Source organism: Venturia canescens, chromosome 5, assembly GCF_019457755.1.
Source record: "Venturia canescens isolate UGA chromosome 5, ASM1945775v1, whole genome shotgun sequence".
In the NCBI taxonomy this organism is placed as follows: domain Eukaryota; kingdom Metazoa; phylum Arthropoda; class Insecta; order Hymenoptera; family Ichneumonidae; genus Venturia; species Venturia canescens.
Genome location: NC_057425.1, coordinates 679204 through 697581, shown reverse-complemented (window position 1 = coordinate 697581; position 18378 = coordinate 679204). Strand labels below are relative to the sequence as shown.

At 40.4% G+C, this 18378-nt stretch overlaps 4 protein-coding genes across 7 annotated transcripts; 2 read left to right on the top strand and 2 right to left on the bottom strand.

The window, feature by feature from the left end:
- Positions 1 to 117: 117 nt before the first annotated feature.
- On the bottom strand, positions 118 to 7298 carry LOC122411709 (nose resistant to fluoxetine protein 6-like). 3 transcript variants are annotated; one of them, XM_043420717.1, is made up of 13 exons: positions 7189 to 7298; positions 5950 to 6991; positions 3159 to 3379; positions 2837 to 3021; positions 2519 to 2757; positions 2247 to 2441; positions 1993 to 2086; positions 1619 to 1913; positions 1469 to 1548; positions 1280 to 1375; positions 897 to 1201; positions 636 to 778; positions 118 to 356 (listed from the first exon to the last, which is right to left on the bottom strand). In XM_043420717.1, exons 2-13 carry the CDS (start codon positions 6299 to 6301, stop codon positions 228 to 230), a joined length of 2334 nt encoding a protein of 777 aa, XP_043276652.1. In that variant the 5' UTR covers positions 6302 to 6991; positions 7189 to 7298; the 3' UTR covers positions 118 to 227. The 3 variants fall into 3 exon arrangements, with proteins under 3 accessions (XP_043276652.1, XP_043276653.1, XP_043276654.1); XM_043420718.1 differs by having other exon boundaries at positions 5950 to 7052; positions 7189 to 7270; XM_043420719.1 differs by lacking the exon at positions 7189 to 7298 and having other exon boundaries at positions 118 to 340; positions 5950 to 7080.
- Positions 7287 to 8353, top strand: LOC122411712 (deoxynucleotidyltransferase terminal-interacting protein 2). Its single transcript, XM_043420722.1, has 2 exons — positions 7287 to 7424; positions 7564 to 8353. The coding sequence occupies exons 1-2, from the start codon at positions 7331 to 7333 to the stop codon at positions 8259 to 8261; spliced, it is 792 nt and encodes a 263-aa protein (XP_043276657.1). The 5' UTR covers positions 7287 to 7330; the 3' UTR covers positions 8262 to 8353.
- On the bottom strand, positions 8263 to 9994 carry LOC122411713 (estradiol 17-beta-dehydrogenase 8). Of its 2 annotated transcripts, XM_043420724.1 has the most exons (5): positions 9439 to 9994; positions 9228 to 9344; positions 8873 to 9064; positions 8689 to 8779; positions 8263 to 8597 (listed from the first exon to the last, which is right to left on the bottom strand). In XM_043420724.1, exons 1-5 carry the CDS (start codon positions 9476 to 9478, stop codon positions 8381 to 8383), a joined length of 657 nt encoding a protein of 218 aa, XP_043276659.1. In that variant the 5' UTR covers positions 9479 to 9994; the 3' UTR covers positions 8263 to 8380. The 2 variants fall into 2 exon arrangements, with proteins under 2 accessions (XP_043276659.1, XP_043276658.1); XM_043420723.1 differs by having other exon boundaries at positions 8689 to 9064; positions 9439 to 9992.
- Positions 9995 to 11006: 1012 nt separating this feature from the next.
- Raf (Raf oncogene) lies at positions 11007 to 17554 on the top strand. The gene is made up of 2 exons (XM_043420720.1): positions 11007 to 11919; positions 12542 to 17554. Exons 1-2 carry the CDS (start codon positions 11338 to 11340, stop codon positions 14261 to 14263), a joined length of 2304 nt encoding a protein of 767 aa, XP_043276655.1. The 5' UTR covers positions 11007 to 11337; the 3' UTR covers positions 14264 to 17554.
- Positions 17555 to 18378: the final 824 nt, after the last annotated feature.

The window sequence follows — 18378 nt, the reverse complement described above, 5'->3', positions numbered from 1 at the left end:
ATTCCAAAAAAAATCCATTCCACGACGAATCTCGTTTTTGAACTTTCCCTTCAGCCGTTAGCTGCAAATCTTTTTTTAGTTCCATCGAATTTTTTTGTAAAAGTTACTTTTTTCCAATTCGAGGAAGAGATATTTTTTTATTCTCCGCGTGATCGATTTGATAAAGACTTGATATATAATTAGTAGAAAATTGAAAAGAAATCGCAGCGATAAGGCAGCTAGGCGCATCAATCCTGTTTCCATTGACGAAGAGGGTGAACGATTCTTAGCAAGGACACCATCGGAGCCTCGAATAGAAGACTCAATATCAGTGAGACTGCGTAAGACGCGACAGCGATTCCTAAGAATAAAATAGCCTGAAAAGGAAATTTATTGTTTTGCAGGTAATATAAATTCTGCCAAAAAATGAACTAAATTTACCGAAACGACGAGATCGAAATTTTCAAATTTCGATCTCGTCTTCGATATTACATTTTTCTTTATCGACGATCGAGAACTCGACGAGGTGAGATTCAAGTTGGAAAAGCGGCGAGCCCTGCCGGACTCGTATGGAACTTTCTACTCGTCGAATTGGATCTACTGTGCGAAAGGAAGAAATCTTAGTAGATAAAATTGTAAAAACGTTTTCTTTTTACCACAAATCCTTGAGTCAGATGGAAAGAGCTCTCGCCGCGTAAAATCATCGCTCTCGTCAATGCTGGATGGACCAAATAGACGCAGTAAGTCAATCTCGAAAGGGGATAAATGTATTTCCATGATAAAATTTTGTCGATCCCTCCTGAAAGTGAAAGCGAGTTTTTGCCAATAGTACTCGGTACGCGAATGTACCGAGAATCTGATTTATTTTTTTTTTTTTTTAGACAGACAAAAATAAAAATAAATGAAGGATTTTTCACCACTGTTGCCGGTGACGCAAGCGATCATTACGAATCCGACACTGAGAGCCCAGCCCGAATGAGACAAAGCTGTGTAAAGGGCGGACGATACGGGATCAAAATTGTTGCCATAAAGTCCGTAAACTATGCTCAGCAGCGTGACGATTGAGAGGCTCCATCCAACGAGCGCCACGATTTTATTCATTTTCAATTTACACTCGATCTTGCAAAGATACCATCCAGCCGCCATTCCAATTAAATAAGGCCCGATTCTCGTCCACGGTTTGTCGTAGAGACTCTCGTAGTGAGCGAACGGTTCTTCAATTCTGGAAAACCATGCGAGTAATCATTGAGAGAATCCGTTGGCAGCACTGCTTTTGAAACGATTCATTCGATCGACTCACGTCGGTAAGTGTCCCGTGTTCAAAGTAATCACAGCTGTAGTGATCCAGGAGGCAATTAAAATGACAATCGCAATGGCTGCCGCGACCGATACGAAACTAAAAAATATGCGACGAATCGCGAAAAATTTGATCTCTTTAAAATCATAATATTCGCGCGAGTGGCATGTTAAAAGCATGCTTTCCTCGTACCTTGCGCCGATAATGAGTACGATTGTTCCGATCGTATAAAATTGTGTGTCGTTTGCCAGATACCAACTCCAGACCATGCACTGTTGATCGAAAAAGTCATCGTTTGTTCATAAAATTTACAAAAACTTTGGTTTCCCGTTGAAATCTCACCCTTTCATCCATATCGAAATACGTGTTGATGTAAAGGGCGTTTCGCCACCAAAATTTCTCGCAGGTCTCGTGATCGAGAGTCGTCAATTCAATGACCGAATGATCGTGATACCATTTGTTGGAAATCTGGATAAGTCCGATGACCAGCAAGTAAGGTGGTGTCAAACGAAAATAACGATACGACATCATCCCCAAAAATTGCAATATTTTCCCAGAGAATCCTTGTGTTATTTTCTTCTCTCTTATTCGCTCTTTTGTTATCGTACGAAAATAGAGAAACGAGACCAAGCAACCGCTGAAAAGTAATTTAACGGTAAACGATGCGAAACTTTTGTTAAAATTCGCCAAGCGAAGCGAGCACATTTTTGTATAACCTTATAAAGAAAAATGTATCAACGGCGTAAGTTCCGTTGCTGATTGTCTGATAGAGAAAGTCTTCTTCGGCTTTCGAGCGAAACATCTTGTTGTCTGGAAACGAAATGGGCCGTTAAAGTATCTCGGGATCGTTGGAGAGTTGAGAGAGGAAAAACAAAGATGTTTGAAAATCTTTGAAAAATGAACAAAGTAAATGGAAAGTGAAGCGAGAGGAGGAAACAATTCCGAGCCGCGTAACGCTCGAATAGCGTACCTGCCACTTCGTTCACCATGAGACAAGTGTGGACCAAAATGATCCAAATTATCGATACGAAACGCAGGCCATGGATGGGTGCGAGTGTGTCGGTGCCGACGTCCAAACTCGCGAGTTTCGAGACGTTCAAGAGGAGGCTGAACGATAAAAGAGCTTCGGACAACGGTCGGGGCACGTCTTTGGCGTTCCACACGTCTGAAAAGACATATTTTTTCAATCTCAATTGATTCACCGTTTCCGACAAGATAACGCATGTCTGAGGGTTTGCTCACCGAGAGATCCATTGTGTTGCTCGATTGACCAGAGTTTCGACATTGTAATTTCCCCCTCAAAATTAATTTTCGACCCCGTTGTTCTCGCTCCTTCAACGCATCTGCCGTCTTCTTCGCTCTCGTTGTTCTTCATTCTCTTTTCTCGGACATTTTCTTCCCCGTTGAGAACTCGATAGCGGAGAGCCAAGTCGTACATAGTTCCGAAAGTCACCAGAAGAATCACCAGGACCACGGAGATACTGCTCGCACGAACGACCGAGCATTAAATTATAAATCAGAAAATTTCGTAACTGCCGGACTCAAAATGACGAATCTTACGAAATAACGTAGAATATTGGATCGTCCCACAGATCGTATCCTTCCGAAAGATTTCTCACGTGTCGAACCGTCACCCTTCTCGGCAGGCCAGGAAACATTTCATTCGAGGAAAAATGAATGATTCGTTCGAGATCGCGAGGTCGGCAACTCGAGGGTGTACAAATTCCAATCGTTATATCGTGGCTCTGGAAAGAGAAATATTTTCTAAAAAAAAAAAAAAAAAAACTATAGAGCGCAATGAAACGCGACGTTATTCCTCGATCGACGTTGCACGCAGCAGCGGTTCAACTGCCCGCGGATATAAACAAGATGAATCGCTTACCCCGCTTATGCCGGGCTGAAGAATATCGAGTACGAGTTTGACCGAATTCACCGAAACCCGAAACGGTGGAATATCGGGTTTAACATGCGATTCTCCGGTTCGATTTATTTTTACGATCTCCGTGAAATCATGGTCCATTTGCCGACACTGATCGGACGCACCTATCCAATATTTGCTGCCCGAGAACAGGCCCCAATTGTGTCGTCCACTGGCATCCAACACTCCAATCAAACGAATAAAATTCCACGTTCTTCATTATTTTTCTCGCGATGATGATTGCTACGATTACTATTATCTTTAGGCACACGGTGGAATGTACGCGAGTGCTCACGTTTTGTCAGTCTATCTTCCTCATACTCATAGCTCATACATAAACTACTTTCTCACTTTCTACAGGAAAAGATTTGGTCGGTATTACGTTCGGTGTGTTGCCAACACCTCTCGAGGTGGGTGTTGGCTATTAACTTTTTTCCTTCATCTCAGATCAAGAATAATGGATTTTATCGAATGGACTCGATGCGAAATGGCCTGCCTTAATTATTAAATTCATGGCATTTCCGCGTCCCATTCGAATCTGCCACCCCTTCGTTTACTCGCCTCGTTAAAATAATGCTGCATACATTCAATATTTCTTATAACGAATTAGAACGGTTAAGAAGGAAAGTTTAACTAATGAGCTATGTCGATAAGATCCGCGAGGAGCAAAGTTTCCATCGAGGTAGGTGTAATAACAGCGGCAACAACGACGACAATTATTTTTGTAATAATTCTTATAAATTTAAATGTGAAGGGGAAGGGAGGGGGGGGGGAGAGATGTAGAAAGTTAAACCGTATTTGGAATAAATTGTTTTTCAAACATGACTCATCATTGATGAAATGATACCGCGACTAATTTTAAGCAAACCAAAAAATTGTATTAAAAATCTTCATATTAAATCTGAAAAAAATCACGAGAGGGAAGTAGGAAAATGAAAATGCGAAACAAGGAAGACGCGTTGTAAGTATTTACCAAAGTTTTTGATACCGCGAGTGAATTAAGGAAGTTGAAGCGATTATATAGGACACATCATACGAAAAATACATTAGATTTTATTATTATTCCAAAATAATGAATTGAAAATTTACGTGAATCTTCTTGAACAGCGCTTAACTATGTGTGAAAAATTTGAAGAGGTTTCACCGCCTGGTAATCGAGATATTCGTTGTCAAAAATGACAAGGTTAAGCATGGGCTCTTATGGAAGCTTTCAAAAAATTGCAAACTTCAAAAATAAATATCTCAATTTCACGACGGTGAATCATCGGCATATCCCGCCAGAAGTTTAATACTCTGTCTCAAGCTTTCTGTTTAAAAAATTTTAATGTGCAAAGTTGGAAAATAGTTTTAACACAAGATACGCTTCAACCTCCTTAAAAAACTCGGAAATATAGTTGTTTTAAAGACTCTCGAGTTTATCTCAAATTGGCCAATCGGTTAATCGATTAATAAATCGTCCTTTGGGAAGAGGAAAAAATTTGCTCGAGTATATACGCGGATAACGTAATCATCCTCGCCTTCTACAATTAATAATTATATCGACGCGTGAGGTCGATATACCGCCCGCTGGAGTTTAAAATCGGGCAGTTATGCAAGTCTCTCGAAACTCGGAGCGCGTTTATGATCGTAAGAATACATAAATCGGTTGTGAGTACAAAGTTAGTTAATGAGGACAATTATATAAGACAAGAGGTGAAATGCTTGAAAGAAATGCATCGAAATAGAGAGTTGTATAAGCACGAGGGTTGTAACGAGGATACGTTTTTTTCATATTTTTAAAAAGAACGAACGTCGAGTGTGATTCGGGCGAAATAAAAAAAATGCGGAAGGATTCGATAACGATGAGCGGCGTGGGAATACAAAAGTACCGCCGCCGCGGGAAGTCGACGCGTACGCGCTACCGACGAAGAGGAGAGACGAGGAAGGATAATAAAAAGAGAGAGAGAGACGCGATTCACTTTAGCAAGAATGTTGCAGGATCGAAGTGGCAGGTGTTGCGCGCTTAATCGGTCAACCGAACACCCGTGATTAGACGTGAGAAGGCGGTGATAGAAATTGCGCGAGCGTCGGACAATTTTCTCACATTTTCTGCGCTGAGGTTGCGCGAAATCGTCGTTCGTCCGTGTTTTTTCAGAAATTTGAAATTCTCGATAAATGCAGACGCAAAGAAAAGCGATCGAAGACTTTAAAACGGAGGAAAAAGTGCATTATTACGGAGCCAGTATATAAAATGAACAACATAAATTATTTACATGCCCATAAAATGAGAAAAACTTATGAAATTATAGATGCGAGGAACATTAGCGCGTACCGGGGCTAGCGAAAAAGTAATGAAATAAAATTTAAATAGAGGAAAAGTCGTAAGAGGGTTCATTAGGATGAGAAAACAGCGATGAAGCGTTGCGTGAAAGGTTGGAAACGCGCGTGGACGTGAAATTTTCTTGAACCCGCGCGACTACGGTAATGGAGCAAGTGCAAAAGCCCGCGCCTTGAATCGCGGTGAATAAGAAAGTAAATACGGGATCAAGTTAATCCGGTGCATTGCGAATCCACGTAAGACCGGTCTTTTTTTTTTCATACGACGCGGACCAGGTGCAACGGGAACAACTTTCTGCATAGGAAAATTTTCCCTTTATATCGCTTACCGTTTCCCACGAATATGTCGAACGATCCTATTGTTTGTAAATTATCGTAAGTAATATTATAAAATGCGAAAGTGTGTTTGTTTGTTTTTTGAGCGTGCATTATATCTCACTTCGGAAAGCCCAACTCGTCGAAGACTCGAGTCCGTCAAGAAAGGTCGAAAAATCCTCGAAGCATCGTTCCGAAACTTGAAAATCCCTCTTTTTATTCTTCCAAACGTCGATCAACACCAACGGATTCCATAAATCGAAAATTCGATGAAAATCGACGGAGCTCCTCTTCTCCGTTGGAATAACGGCGGATTCATTCGTCGCTGAATGATGAACGGCCCTTAAATGATGAGTCGCGCTCGTCGGTAACGAGATATCTTTCAAATTTTCTTTGTCTTCTTTTATTTCGAGACACGTTATCCAAGTCACGGTACAAAATAATAATACGAAACACGAAAGCACGTTTTTCTCCATCTCTCGAAATATATTCAACTGTTTGAAACACTGCCTCTTCAATTTATTTAATAGTTTTAATTATCATTATCGTTTTTATCGCTCATCATGGTCGAATTTTTCATATTTAACGATCATTATTTTATTAGGACAATTTATTTTGGTATTTTTATATTATATGAATGTTGTTATTATTTGTCAATTTTAAGAATTCATTTTTTCATCAAACAGAAAAAATCAACTTCGTTAATATGGGAGGTGTGAATGGAAATTGATGAAGGTGTGCGGTTCTTCGTGCACTGTGAAATTACGATCACGCGCACTTCGGGTATATTGTGTTCATCGTCCTCTTTTTTTGTCCCCCACTTGTGCACTACGAACATTCACCCCATATAACACAGCGTGTGTTTTTCATTTGTTAACGATACAACGGACAGCACCGTCCGTCAACTTTCCATCCACAATCTTTAGCCAACTAACTCCCTAATACGAGGATCATTTCTTTCCTTTTCTTCGGTATATTTTTTCAGTACCTACTTCCTTTCGTCGTTTTTTCGAAAGTCTCCGCATTCTCCCTTTTTCCTTGTTCAACGAAATTGTCCTCCTACTCACCGCCGTATTCACGCACGTCAAGCAAGAGTGTACGCGATTGTCATTTCGAATCACGGATTCACGGAAGCCAATAATTACCGTTATCCGGATGTTATGAAACTGCAATGTTATTTCTCGATTATTTAATGGGCGTTCAATGTTTACACACAACTCACACGCTCTTAAAATATCAACATAAATTTCATAATTTGCCAAAAAATTAAGAAGTGAATTCAATTTTCAAAACGCAATAAAAGCAGGATTTTTCTCATGTTTTTTCTCCCAATTTGAAAAATCACAGCCAGGGACTATACTACCCTTGTCAACGAATCCACCGATAGTTAAAGAGGATAGTAGCGCCTCGTGCGGAACTGCCGCGGATCAGTGCGCGTTGCCAGTCTCACCTCACATCTGCGAGGAAAACGATTACGTCGAGAGCAATTGTATAACCTCAACACGATGGATTTTTTAATAGACACACGGGGCCAAGCTGATTTAGTTTCGAGAGATCAATTATTAGACAGCGACGATGATGTGGAATTCGAAGACATTGGTAAATATCACTCGCACTATTTGAAAAGCTCATTAAAATCGCGTAATTACATTTGAGGTTAGATTCTTGGCAATTGAATTGAAAAGCGTTAACATACGTCAACAGCAGATATGCCAAACTTATGATTGGTCATTTTCAGGACTCGAACCCTCGCAACTATTAGCAGGCAAAAAGAAACCGAAAAAATTGGTAAAAAGAACCGCCGTCACATTGGCAAATGTCAAAAAGTTGTCGACCAAGGATCTGGATTTGGACGAATTTGAAAAGGAAATGGGTTGGAATAACAAACGTCGAAAGCAGCCAAAACACGCGGTTGACGTTGAGAAAATAACAAATCAAGGCGTCGCAAAATCCGTTGACGAGTTAATGAAAAAATCTGTGCTGCAGCCAGGTTTCGAGCAATTAGAGCGAGTACCGAAATACGAACAAAGTTTGAGAACAGTCAGGAGGATTCGTCAAAAAGAGCGAGAAAAAACTAAAGGCGCCAAGTGGTTCAATTTACCGGCAACCGAAATGACAGACGAAATCAAACACGATCTCGAAGTCATTCAAATGAGATCGGTTCTCGATCCAAAACATTTCTATAAAAAGAATGACATAAAAGCTTTGCCCAAATATTTCCAAATCGGTAAGGTCATAGATTCACCGTTAGATTATTACAATGGAAGACTAACCAAAAAAGAACGTAAGCGTACCATTGTGGACGAGCTCATGGCTGATGCAGAATTTTCTAAATTCAACAAACGCAAATACAAAGAAATCCTTGACGACAAACGAAAGTTGCAGTACAAAGCTCACAAACACGCCAGGAAATTGAAGAATAAAAAAAGAAAGTGAATTCAAATTTGCTTGTGTTTATAAGAAACTTTTCTGTGTAAAATAATCGATTCGTCAAAGATGTTTATTAAAAAAAGTTGAGTAATGAAAAATTCCCTGCGTCGTCGATAAACCAGCTATCAATGAAGCCCTCCGGTAATTTCTATCGACGCTCCATTCACATAAGCGCTCCTGTCGCTGGACAAAAAGAGTATCAGTTCCGCAACTTCTTCCGCTTTTCCTATCCTTCCCAATGGTATCCTTTTTAAAAACATATTTTTCACCTCATCAGGAATTGTTTTGATCATATCTGTGTCAATTATGCCTGGCAAAATTGCATTTACTCGAATACCAAACCTTGAGAAGGGCAAAAAATAGTGAAATTAATAATAGTTTGTGATCAAATGTAGTTTCATTATTGTTGTCGTTAAATAGCTGCCCTTCGTACTTTCCAAATTCCATAGCCGCGCTTTTCGTCAAAGCTTCGACTCCGGCCTTGGAGGCGGCATAATTGCATTGTCCGATGTTGCCGGTTTTTCCTATAATAGAACTAATATTGACGACCGATGCTCCGGCTGTGGAAGTAGCATCGAGCATTTTTTGAACTCCTGTGCGTGTCACCAAAAAAGTACCTGTCAAATTGACTTGCAGAACTCTCTGGAATTCTATCGGGCTTAGTTTCAACAGGAAATTATCCCTTGTTACGCCAGCTGAATTGATGAGAATTGTTGGCGGATCAGTGTAAAAACTGTCTATGTTTTTGAACGCTGTCTCAACGCTCTCGCACTCGGAAACATCGAGATTCAGAGCAACGTGGTCTGAACCTGAGAATGATAATATTCAAACATATTAAAAACAACTTGCAAACCCAAACAATTGATTAAGAACTAGTCATTCGTTGTTCGTTTGTTTCCCGTTGGAATCTTTTCTTTATTAACATTTTGATAATAAATGGAAATAAGATATGAAAAATGAAAACATAGTAACCAGTTAATGATGCAACAGTATCTTCAGCATTTTTGATATTCTGATCAGTCACGATGACTTTTGCCCCTTCTTTTGCGAGAGCTTTGCAAGCAGCCCTACCAATCCCAGAACCTCCACCTATAAGAAATTCGTTTTTCTCTTATTATTAGCAAATAGTATTTCGTTTTTTATTATTTATGTACTCCACTATTAATCGCGTGTTCATTCCGACCTGTGACAAAAGCGATTTTCCCTGCCAAAGTAGTCGCCATTCTTTCCTTCGCACGTACCGTGTTCTTTTGTCGCTATCCGCAAATGTATTTGACGAGATGTTTTCAGAGTTTCGCAAATGACCTTGGTCGTGAGAGGAGTCAGAGGTAAATCAATTATGATTTGATTTAGAAAGAACTGCTGTTAAGGAATATTCATTGAAAATGGATCTAACATCTATAAATGTTAAGTTATCGAGTGGATTAAAAAATTTAGTATTAGTTGTTTTTCTATTTATCAGCGAGAATGCAATTGATGTGCAGTTTCCGGGTCGAATTAAAATCGACTCTGGTTGCCCTGGCAACGATATCATTCGTCACTGACGTCAATGGCGTCCGCAGTGACGTCAGTGGAATGCAACACGACTTTTCTGTTTACAGAATATAAATGAACTCAAAGACTGCGCACACCGCGAAAAAGTGTAATTTTTCCGTACGTCGCTCTTTAAAACAGTCAACTAAAAACGGAAAAAGCCCGCCGATGTATTGCTTTTCCATTGATCGATCGTTTCATTGTTATGGAGATAAATGTATGGAAGTTGGTACAAACAGCTGTAATTCGTCAACAATGAAACAAGCAACAGGATATTGGAGCCACGTACGTCAGTGAAATTTTAGCAGATTCTTGAACGTACCCACGGCGCTCACATGTAACGATACCGGGGTGACCGTATGACCAACAAAAAAGTTGACGACGGCTTTTGAAACAATTTTTTTTATCAAACTATTTGAATAATAAATGCGAATGTATGAAAAGCATCAAATTCGTTTGAAGCGTTCCAAAACGGTTGACATAACCTGAAAATCATTTGAAATATCCGCCGTTGTTTATATTGATGATATTGATGGAACGCTACCGGAAGTAAACGTCGCGGAATGCAAAAAATGTCTAACATTCCGACGAAATTCGCTGCTACAAAAAATTATTAAACATCTTTCAAATTAAAATTTTGTCAATCTATGCAAAAACTTTGCACAATTTGTTCACGCATTGATTGGCATAAATTTTGATGGAAAATCGTAACCAAGAAATGAAAAAATGGTCTATTTTTCACCGATTTTATAATTCAGACAAGTTTTCTCGCAATCGATAGAGAAAAGCCGTAGACTGTTTTTGAAAAATTACGTTTCGATACATTTCATATATGGTTTTCCATCGGAGAGTTTGGAAAGTCCGTGATCGCAGACGCTTTGCGTGATACGAGATATATGAGACATACAGGTATATACATATGCACATTTTTGACTTTCAAAAAAAGATAACAGTATAAAATTAATTATTCTACTTTTCTATACGTGTGGGGAATCAAATGTTTCATAACATACATTCTCACTCGAGAATATAGCAATTTAGAATTTTCAAAATTCAATAAATAAAAAAAACGGCTGGAGAACACCGTGCACGAAACCATCAAGAAGAAAACGGTAAACGTTCACGCACCAGCATCTCATAACCTTAGAACGAAATTCATGTCCGAACGCATGCGCGCCAATTCTCGCACGGCGAGAGAGGAGAATTTGAAGCAACAATTCATAGTGGGAGAAAAGACTGTATGGTAGATGGTAGATATGAAGAAGAAAAATATAATATTGGTGGGGGGGTTGAAATACGTCTCGGAAGGAACGCAGCCTCGGCGACGGGGTGGTAGGAGGAAAAAGTGAGCGAGGAAGGAAGAAGAGTCATCGCGGGCTAGTGAGCGGTGGCGGTTGGGGTGGCGGGTAGGTGGGTTTTGATGATGGTGTGGTGGTGGTGTTGGATTAGTATTGGAGCGTGTTGGTGGTCGAGCGAGAGAGGGTGGGAGAGAAGGTGAAGAGTTAGAGAGTTAGAGGTCCGTGTCCACGATGCTGGCGGACGCTGGAAAATGGCCGTGATCGGCGAGGCCAGGTTGAAGACGTTGAATGATAGGGAATTGGCGGGATTGTTGAGTCCCAGGTTAACCGGGAAAAAGGTTAGAACGCCGATGCGTCGTCGGCGCTTCGATAACGTAACGTCATTAACAAGCAAGGCGAACAACGAGGTAATAAAAATACGTGATAAAATGTCGTCTTCGTCGTCCGAGACTAACAATCGGGGTGCTTGCGTCGTCGATCTTGGTGAGCTCAGTGACCCTGACGACCTTTATCCTGACACCGACCCTCTCAGGTACGAACTCCGTAACATTCAATCCGTCATCATGGTCACACGACAAAATATTGATGCTCTCAACAATCGGTTCGCCGGCTTTCAACATCCACCCTCTATTTATCTCAACGAGTATCACGAACTTACATCAAAACTTCATGAACTCGAATCCAAGGAACAAAAGCTCAATGAACTTTTGAATTCAACTGTCACCGATACTCACGACGACAACAATCCATCCAATCCTTATTGCAGCCCAAGAACACCCTCCAAATCTCTACTCCGGGCATATTTACCCAATCAACAGAGAACCAGCGTTCAGGCAAGTTTCAACTATTTTTTATTTTTTCTCCGTAAACTCCGTTTTCTTTGTTTAGGTTTGCCCTTTCCATTTTAGAGCTTGGTATAAATGCGTCGAAAGAGGCTCTAAAAATTAAACGTTCGTCGGGCATTTGGAAATTCAATGTTCTAGAAATCTCTGAAAATTAAGATATTCCAAATACGACGGATCAGAACTAATAGTTCATGTTCCCTCGTGTCGAAAGAAATTTGAATTTACAAATTTATACGACATTTTGGTTGGATTTCTTGAAAAAATTCATGTTTTATTTCCCAGCACAAGAATACTATTGTTTTTATCCTCAGTTTTGTATTCGTCTTAATACTTGAGCGTTTTGAAACTGAAAGAATTAAAAAAAATAATAGAGAAATGTGCATTTAGTTTTATATCAAAACTCATTTGCTAAGTATTACTTTTATGAAAACGAATATCAATCTTTCGATAGATATTGCATTACACAAGTGAGCAAGACTGGAACAGACGATAGATCTTCTTTATTGTAATCATTATCAGCATAATCATTCGACACAATTGAAGATAATACGTAATAGAATGGAATAGAGTCTGAAAAAAAGATTATAACATGAGCCAAATACTATTGCAGGTTCGCGACGGTTTGTCACTGCGAGATGCCCTTGCAAAGGCGATGAAGCTGCGTAACTTAACAACAGAGATGTGCGTAGTATACACCGTGGGAATGGATTCTGAGAAGATTCCGATTGCATGGGACACGGATATATCTTCGTTGGAGTGCGACGAAATATCGGTTGAGATATTGGACAAATTTCCAATAGCGACATCGATATCGCACACATACGTGCGAAAAACATTTTTCACGTTGGCGTTTTGCGAGTGTTGCAGAAAATTGTTGTTCCAGGGTTTTTATTGTAGGATATGTAACTACCGATTTCATCAGAGATGCGCGGGGGGAGTGCCCGCGTTGTGTCACCAAGTGCGAATGCAAGATGCGTATTATCAGACATTATTGGCGTATAAACCGGAAAGACTGAGCGATGATTTGAGTCGAAATATGTCACCGTCGAGGAGTCAGCGGCATCCTCGAACGTTAGCTGAACAGGATCGTTCGAGTTCGGCGCCAAATGTTTGTTACAATGCGGTAAAACCCGGAGGAGGAGAGGGTTCGATTAGCGCGGAAGAGTACGCGAGGTCGCAGAGTGTCGGGAGAGGTACTGGAACGATTCAGAGCCCGATATCCCCGGGAAGTAGTCCAACGAAACACAGCCAATCGACCCAAGCGAGTCCAACGAGTACTCTAAGACCGAAACGACCGCGAGCCCGATCGGCCGACGAGTCCTCAAAGAATCTGCTCGCTCCGCGAGAATCGATCGAAGATTGGGAAATTCCTGCGGACGAAATCCTCGTCTGCTCTCGAATCGGTTCGGGTTCTTTCGGGACCGTTTACAAAGCCCACTGGCACGGCCCGATAGCGGTTAAAACTCTCAAGGTGAAAAATCCAACCTCGGCCCAGGTTCATGCCTTCAAAAACGAAGTCGCCGTCCTGAGGAAAACTCGCCACGTGAACATTCTACTTTTTATGGGTTGCGTGAGCAAACCGAAATTAGCAATCGTGACTCAATGGTGCGAAGGCTCCTCGCTTTACAAACATTTGCATGTTTTCGAATCGAAATTCGAGCTGCTCACGCTGATAGAAATTGGAAGACAAACCGCTCAGGGAATGGATTATCTTCATGCTAAAAATATCATCCATCGTGATCTCAAGAGCAACAATATATTTTTGCACGATGATCTTACCGTGAAAATTGGAGATTTTGGTCTTGCTACCGCGAAAACGAGGTGGTCGGGCTCTCAACAATCTCATCAACCTACGGGATCTATACTTTGGATGGCGCCAGAAGTTATCAGAATGGAAAAGAAAAAAGAAAATCCTTACAGCTTTCAGTCGGACGTATACGCTTTTGGAATCGTACTTTTCGAACTCCTCGCTGGTCAGTTGCCATACTCCAATGTCAGCGACAAAGATCACATACTTTGGAAAGTTGGCAGTGGATATTTGAGACCGGATCTCCTTAAATTACGTTCCGACACGCCAAAAGCGTTGAAAAGGCTCACCGAAGATTGTATTAAATTCTCCCGCGAAGAGAGGCCCATTTTTCGACAAATACTCGCCAGTCTCGAAGCTCTCATTCGTGGCTTGCCGAAAATCACTAGATCCGCTTCCGAACCCAATCTCAATCGAACACAATTGCAATCCGATGATTTTCTCTACTCTTGCGCTTCACCCAAAACTCCGGTCAACTTTCAATTCGGTGGATTTCCGTTTTATCCCAGTGGCGGCAATATTTAGGGACGTTTTCGCCATCAGGCATCCAGCTCCGGGCGTCAAACTTCGCCCATCGCTATCGTGCGAAGACACTCGGACGCTGATTGCTGGCGATAAGCGTTAATAATTATAATTCAACATAACGCTGACTACGCTACCGGACTTCACCGAAAAGCATATTCCAAGTTTCAACAAATTTACGCGAGTGATAAAAATATTTGTTCAAATCGTCGAATCTTTTACGAGCAAAAGACAAATTCACCAATAAAAAATTTACGCGAGTGAACGAAACGATGTTTGGAAAAATCGATAGAACGTAACGTGAGTGAAAAAAATAAATAAATAAAAGATAAATTGTTGATCGAAGGGCTCGGAGCGTTGAAAATTGATGGAAATAATAAACGGACACGTTTGCGAGATGAATAAAATGTAAACGAATCGAATAACCGGAGAGTGAGCGTTGATCAAGTTCGATCAATTGAGCGCTGTTAAACGTTTCTTCGAATTCTCGTAATTGACGTTTGAAAAATATAAAAAAGTAGATTTAAAAAAATTGAATGTCCACGTTAGCGTCCATGGTGAACCTGCGCATTTATGTTCCTGTATCTAAAGAGCAATTCGAGTCCTCATTTGGACGTGATTTTATCGAAATACTTTGTCAAAATACGTTTTATTCTGTAATTAATTTAATTTCTTTTTTTATTAGTTGAAATCAATTAAAAATGTAATATTTAATTTAATTAATTGTTTTGCATCGTTCAATACAAAGTGAAGCTTCATTGAAAGTCTAATTTAAAAAATCGAGTCGACTTTATTGCAACTCCGAGCAACGCGAAATTGTAAATTCATTTATCGAATAACTCTATTATTTCGTCAATTGTCCAATTGGTTATTTTCATATTGGACGCTGATTGGGATATTTCATCAAAGCTTTTGGAGCGAGCGAGCAGGAAAGCAACGTGTCTTTCGTTGGCGATTGCGATTGTCAAAATAATGCAATACCGAGTGAATTTTCTTTTCGCAGTTATCGGTTTGAAAATTGAGTTTTCTAAAAAATATAAGTAGATTCTAGAGAAAAATAAAAACAACAACATAGCTCGGTCTCAAAACCAGCGAGACTCGCACTAATCCCATAATCAACAAAATTGTAAATACATTTCAATTGTAACGATCGGCTAGCCGTTGGCCACGCGTGAGAATCCTTAAGAAGGATGTAAAACGAGAAATATTGGGCGAAAGGAGATTAATGCAGTCGCAAACGAGAAGGAAGCATTTGAAAATTTGAGGGGAGGCGGCGCGTTGTCGAGTTAGCGATCACGTGACTTGTTGATATTTTTTTTTTTCATCATGAATGTGAACGATTGTGTAAAAACGTGAAAGAAATGAATTTTTGAAGTAACGACGAGGTGATAAAAAATGCATTGTTGCCTGTGAGGATCGTGTATACATATTCAAATTTGGATCGACCGGCGTGACATCCGGTCGCCATTATTTCTTCGTACACCGGTGGTCAGACGGAGGCGGCGTGAATTTGTAAATTCTTCGCCCAGTTATTATTTTACCTGAAATGATCTTGAATGCACGTGTGTCGCCGCCGCGTGTACTTGTGTGTGTGTGTGTGTGTGTGTGTGTGCGTGTGTGCTCTGCTGAGAGAAAATATGTATATAAATATAAGAAAATACCCGAAATATTCGAGTACGACAATGCAGCCATACACGCGCGTATGGAAAAACGAAAAAAAAAAAACAAAAAACAAATGTAGAGAAAAATGGAGCAAAAGAAAAGTACTCGGCTCTGTCGGCGTTTTCGAGCCGCTCCCGCATCTGTGTTCGATTTCATCGACTTTTACCGATTTCATCCAGTTTTATCAATCATATGAAAACTCGTGTCCCAAAGAAAACAAATGAATCTGTATCAGTGAGGAAATTTTGAGATGAACTCGCGAGACTGTTGACAGGGATTATCCATCGCGAATATCTAATTATTGAATATTTCGGTAATTCTTCGAGGAATTAAAAGATAAAACAAACAGTTATAAAAAGGGCCTAAGGATATCTCTCCTCGTCGGGATTTGATCGTTTGTATAAAAAAGTTGTACGGAAATGTTGTAATTTGAGATTGAGGCGAGATGAGAACACACGATAACGAATGGCAAGAAAATTAGTCTCGAATATTCGGCTTCGACAAAATTTATTTATTTATTTATGCGAACAGTCGGAACACCACCGATCATAATGTCATCGGCGCGCCCTCATCTCGTTCGGCAAATGCGCGAACTCGCGCCAAGAGTCGTAACATGCGCCACGATCGGATGATCCCGTGGAAGAGACATGGACATTGCGAGAGCTAAGAGAATTACGAAAACGATAAACATAATAATTAAAGGAACTCTATATTACAATTATTATAAATCGTACACTCTCCCTCTCCCTCTCTCAGTGAGAGATGCCCCCGTACGTCGAACGAGTATCGTTGAACATCACAATCGTCGAAATATAAACGGGAAGAGTCGAGAAAAACAAAAAGAAGACGCGCGAGTACGGCGGAGTATTTGATGGAAAAAATAGGTTCGAATCCACGTTAATCAATTCATTTTCAATGCCCTACCGATTGAAATGGAGAATTGATTTTTTGGCAAAGTTTCTGATGGTTTTATTATTCTTGTGCCCCATCAATTTTTAACACGATCCGCCATACACTCGGGTCTTCGCCACTTCTTTAGAATCTATTATCGCAACAACACTTAAATATTTGTTCGCAGTTGTTGGATCGCTGTAATTAATGAGAATTTTATTCTTCTGCGAATCTCATCGATTTTAATCTCACGTTCAGTGTCAAACAGATAATAAATTTTATATTTCACCAATTATTTTCGTTCCCCAATCTTATACAATGCGAATGTATTCTCGATAGCAACTAGTACGGTTGTGGATTTATGTCATTGTCACTGTCCTCCTGTTCTTAGCCGACGAGAGAGAGAGAGCGCGAGGGAGAATTGTGTAAACATTTGGTCGAAATCCTGCATTCGAAGTAACGGCCAACACCTTTCGTCTTTGCCACGTGTCTCGGCTGGACATTCCTCCCGTTGTACATTTTTGCTTGGATGTTATTATTGTAAACGCATATGTGTACGAAAGAATCGAAAGAACGAAAAAAAAGATTGATCGCTGGATTTGCGCATGTGCAATGTGAAATCGCGTTACTAATCAATCGAGTGAGAGAGAGAGAGAAAGAGGGAGAGGTACTTGATGACGATTGTATTTATCGAAGGAAGGAAACTTATTGAAAATAAAAATTGGCTCGATCTTCGCTAAATATTTGTTAGACTATTTTCCATTCCCCGATACTTTGAACTGTATAAAATATTTTACTTGCGCACCGTCGAATATACGAGCACAGGTTATCGACCGTTTCGAGTGATGAGTTTTAACAGAAAATTGATGCTCGTAAGCGCGGGAATAACTGACAATTTTCGTCAGTAACGGATAACACGCTCCTGAGTGGACGAATGAAAATATAATTTTCAATCACTGACCACGAGGCAATATGAATGATTTTTTAGTATGTACGTTGTCGAGCAACAGTAGGATTGGTCGAAGCAAAGCCGGGAATCCCTGCCGGAAGGTCACGACTTTGCGCTCGTTGGTCTAGTAATCCACCAGTGTAAGGCTTTGGAGAGACCGACGAGAAGACTTTTTCCCCGCCCTCTCATATTCGGCCTTGTTCAATCGTTTGCCGGTGGCGTTCCGCCAACGTACCTAATAATTTCTCTATCGCCAGCTTCTTCTTTCTTTTCATCCTGAGATTACGCGTAAAAGGCACGAGTTCGTACCGAAAAGTACGAAAAGTTCTCAGGACAGCCTCGGAAACTTTCTTTTATTACTCAATTAATCGGCCAAAAAAAATCAAAAATTTATCGAGAATTGACAACGCGATGTTGAATTTTCGAGTAGAGAAAAAAATCTTTACTTCCCCAGGCGTCCAAGGATAAAGCGAAACTTTCTATATTCTCAAAATATTGGAAGTGTCTCCGAGAGGAAAGTTTGGAGCTGACGAAAGCGTACACGCGGTAGCGCAGTTGCTGCACCGAGATCGGTACGTGCTGTGAACGCGAAAGTTGAACACGAGCGCCCGCATGA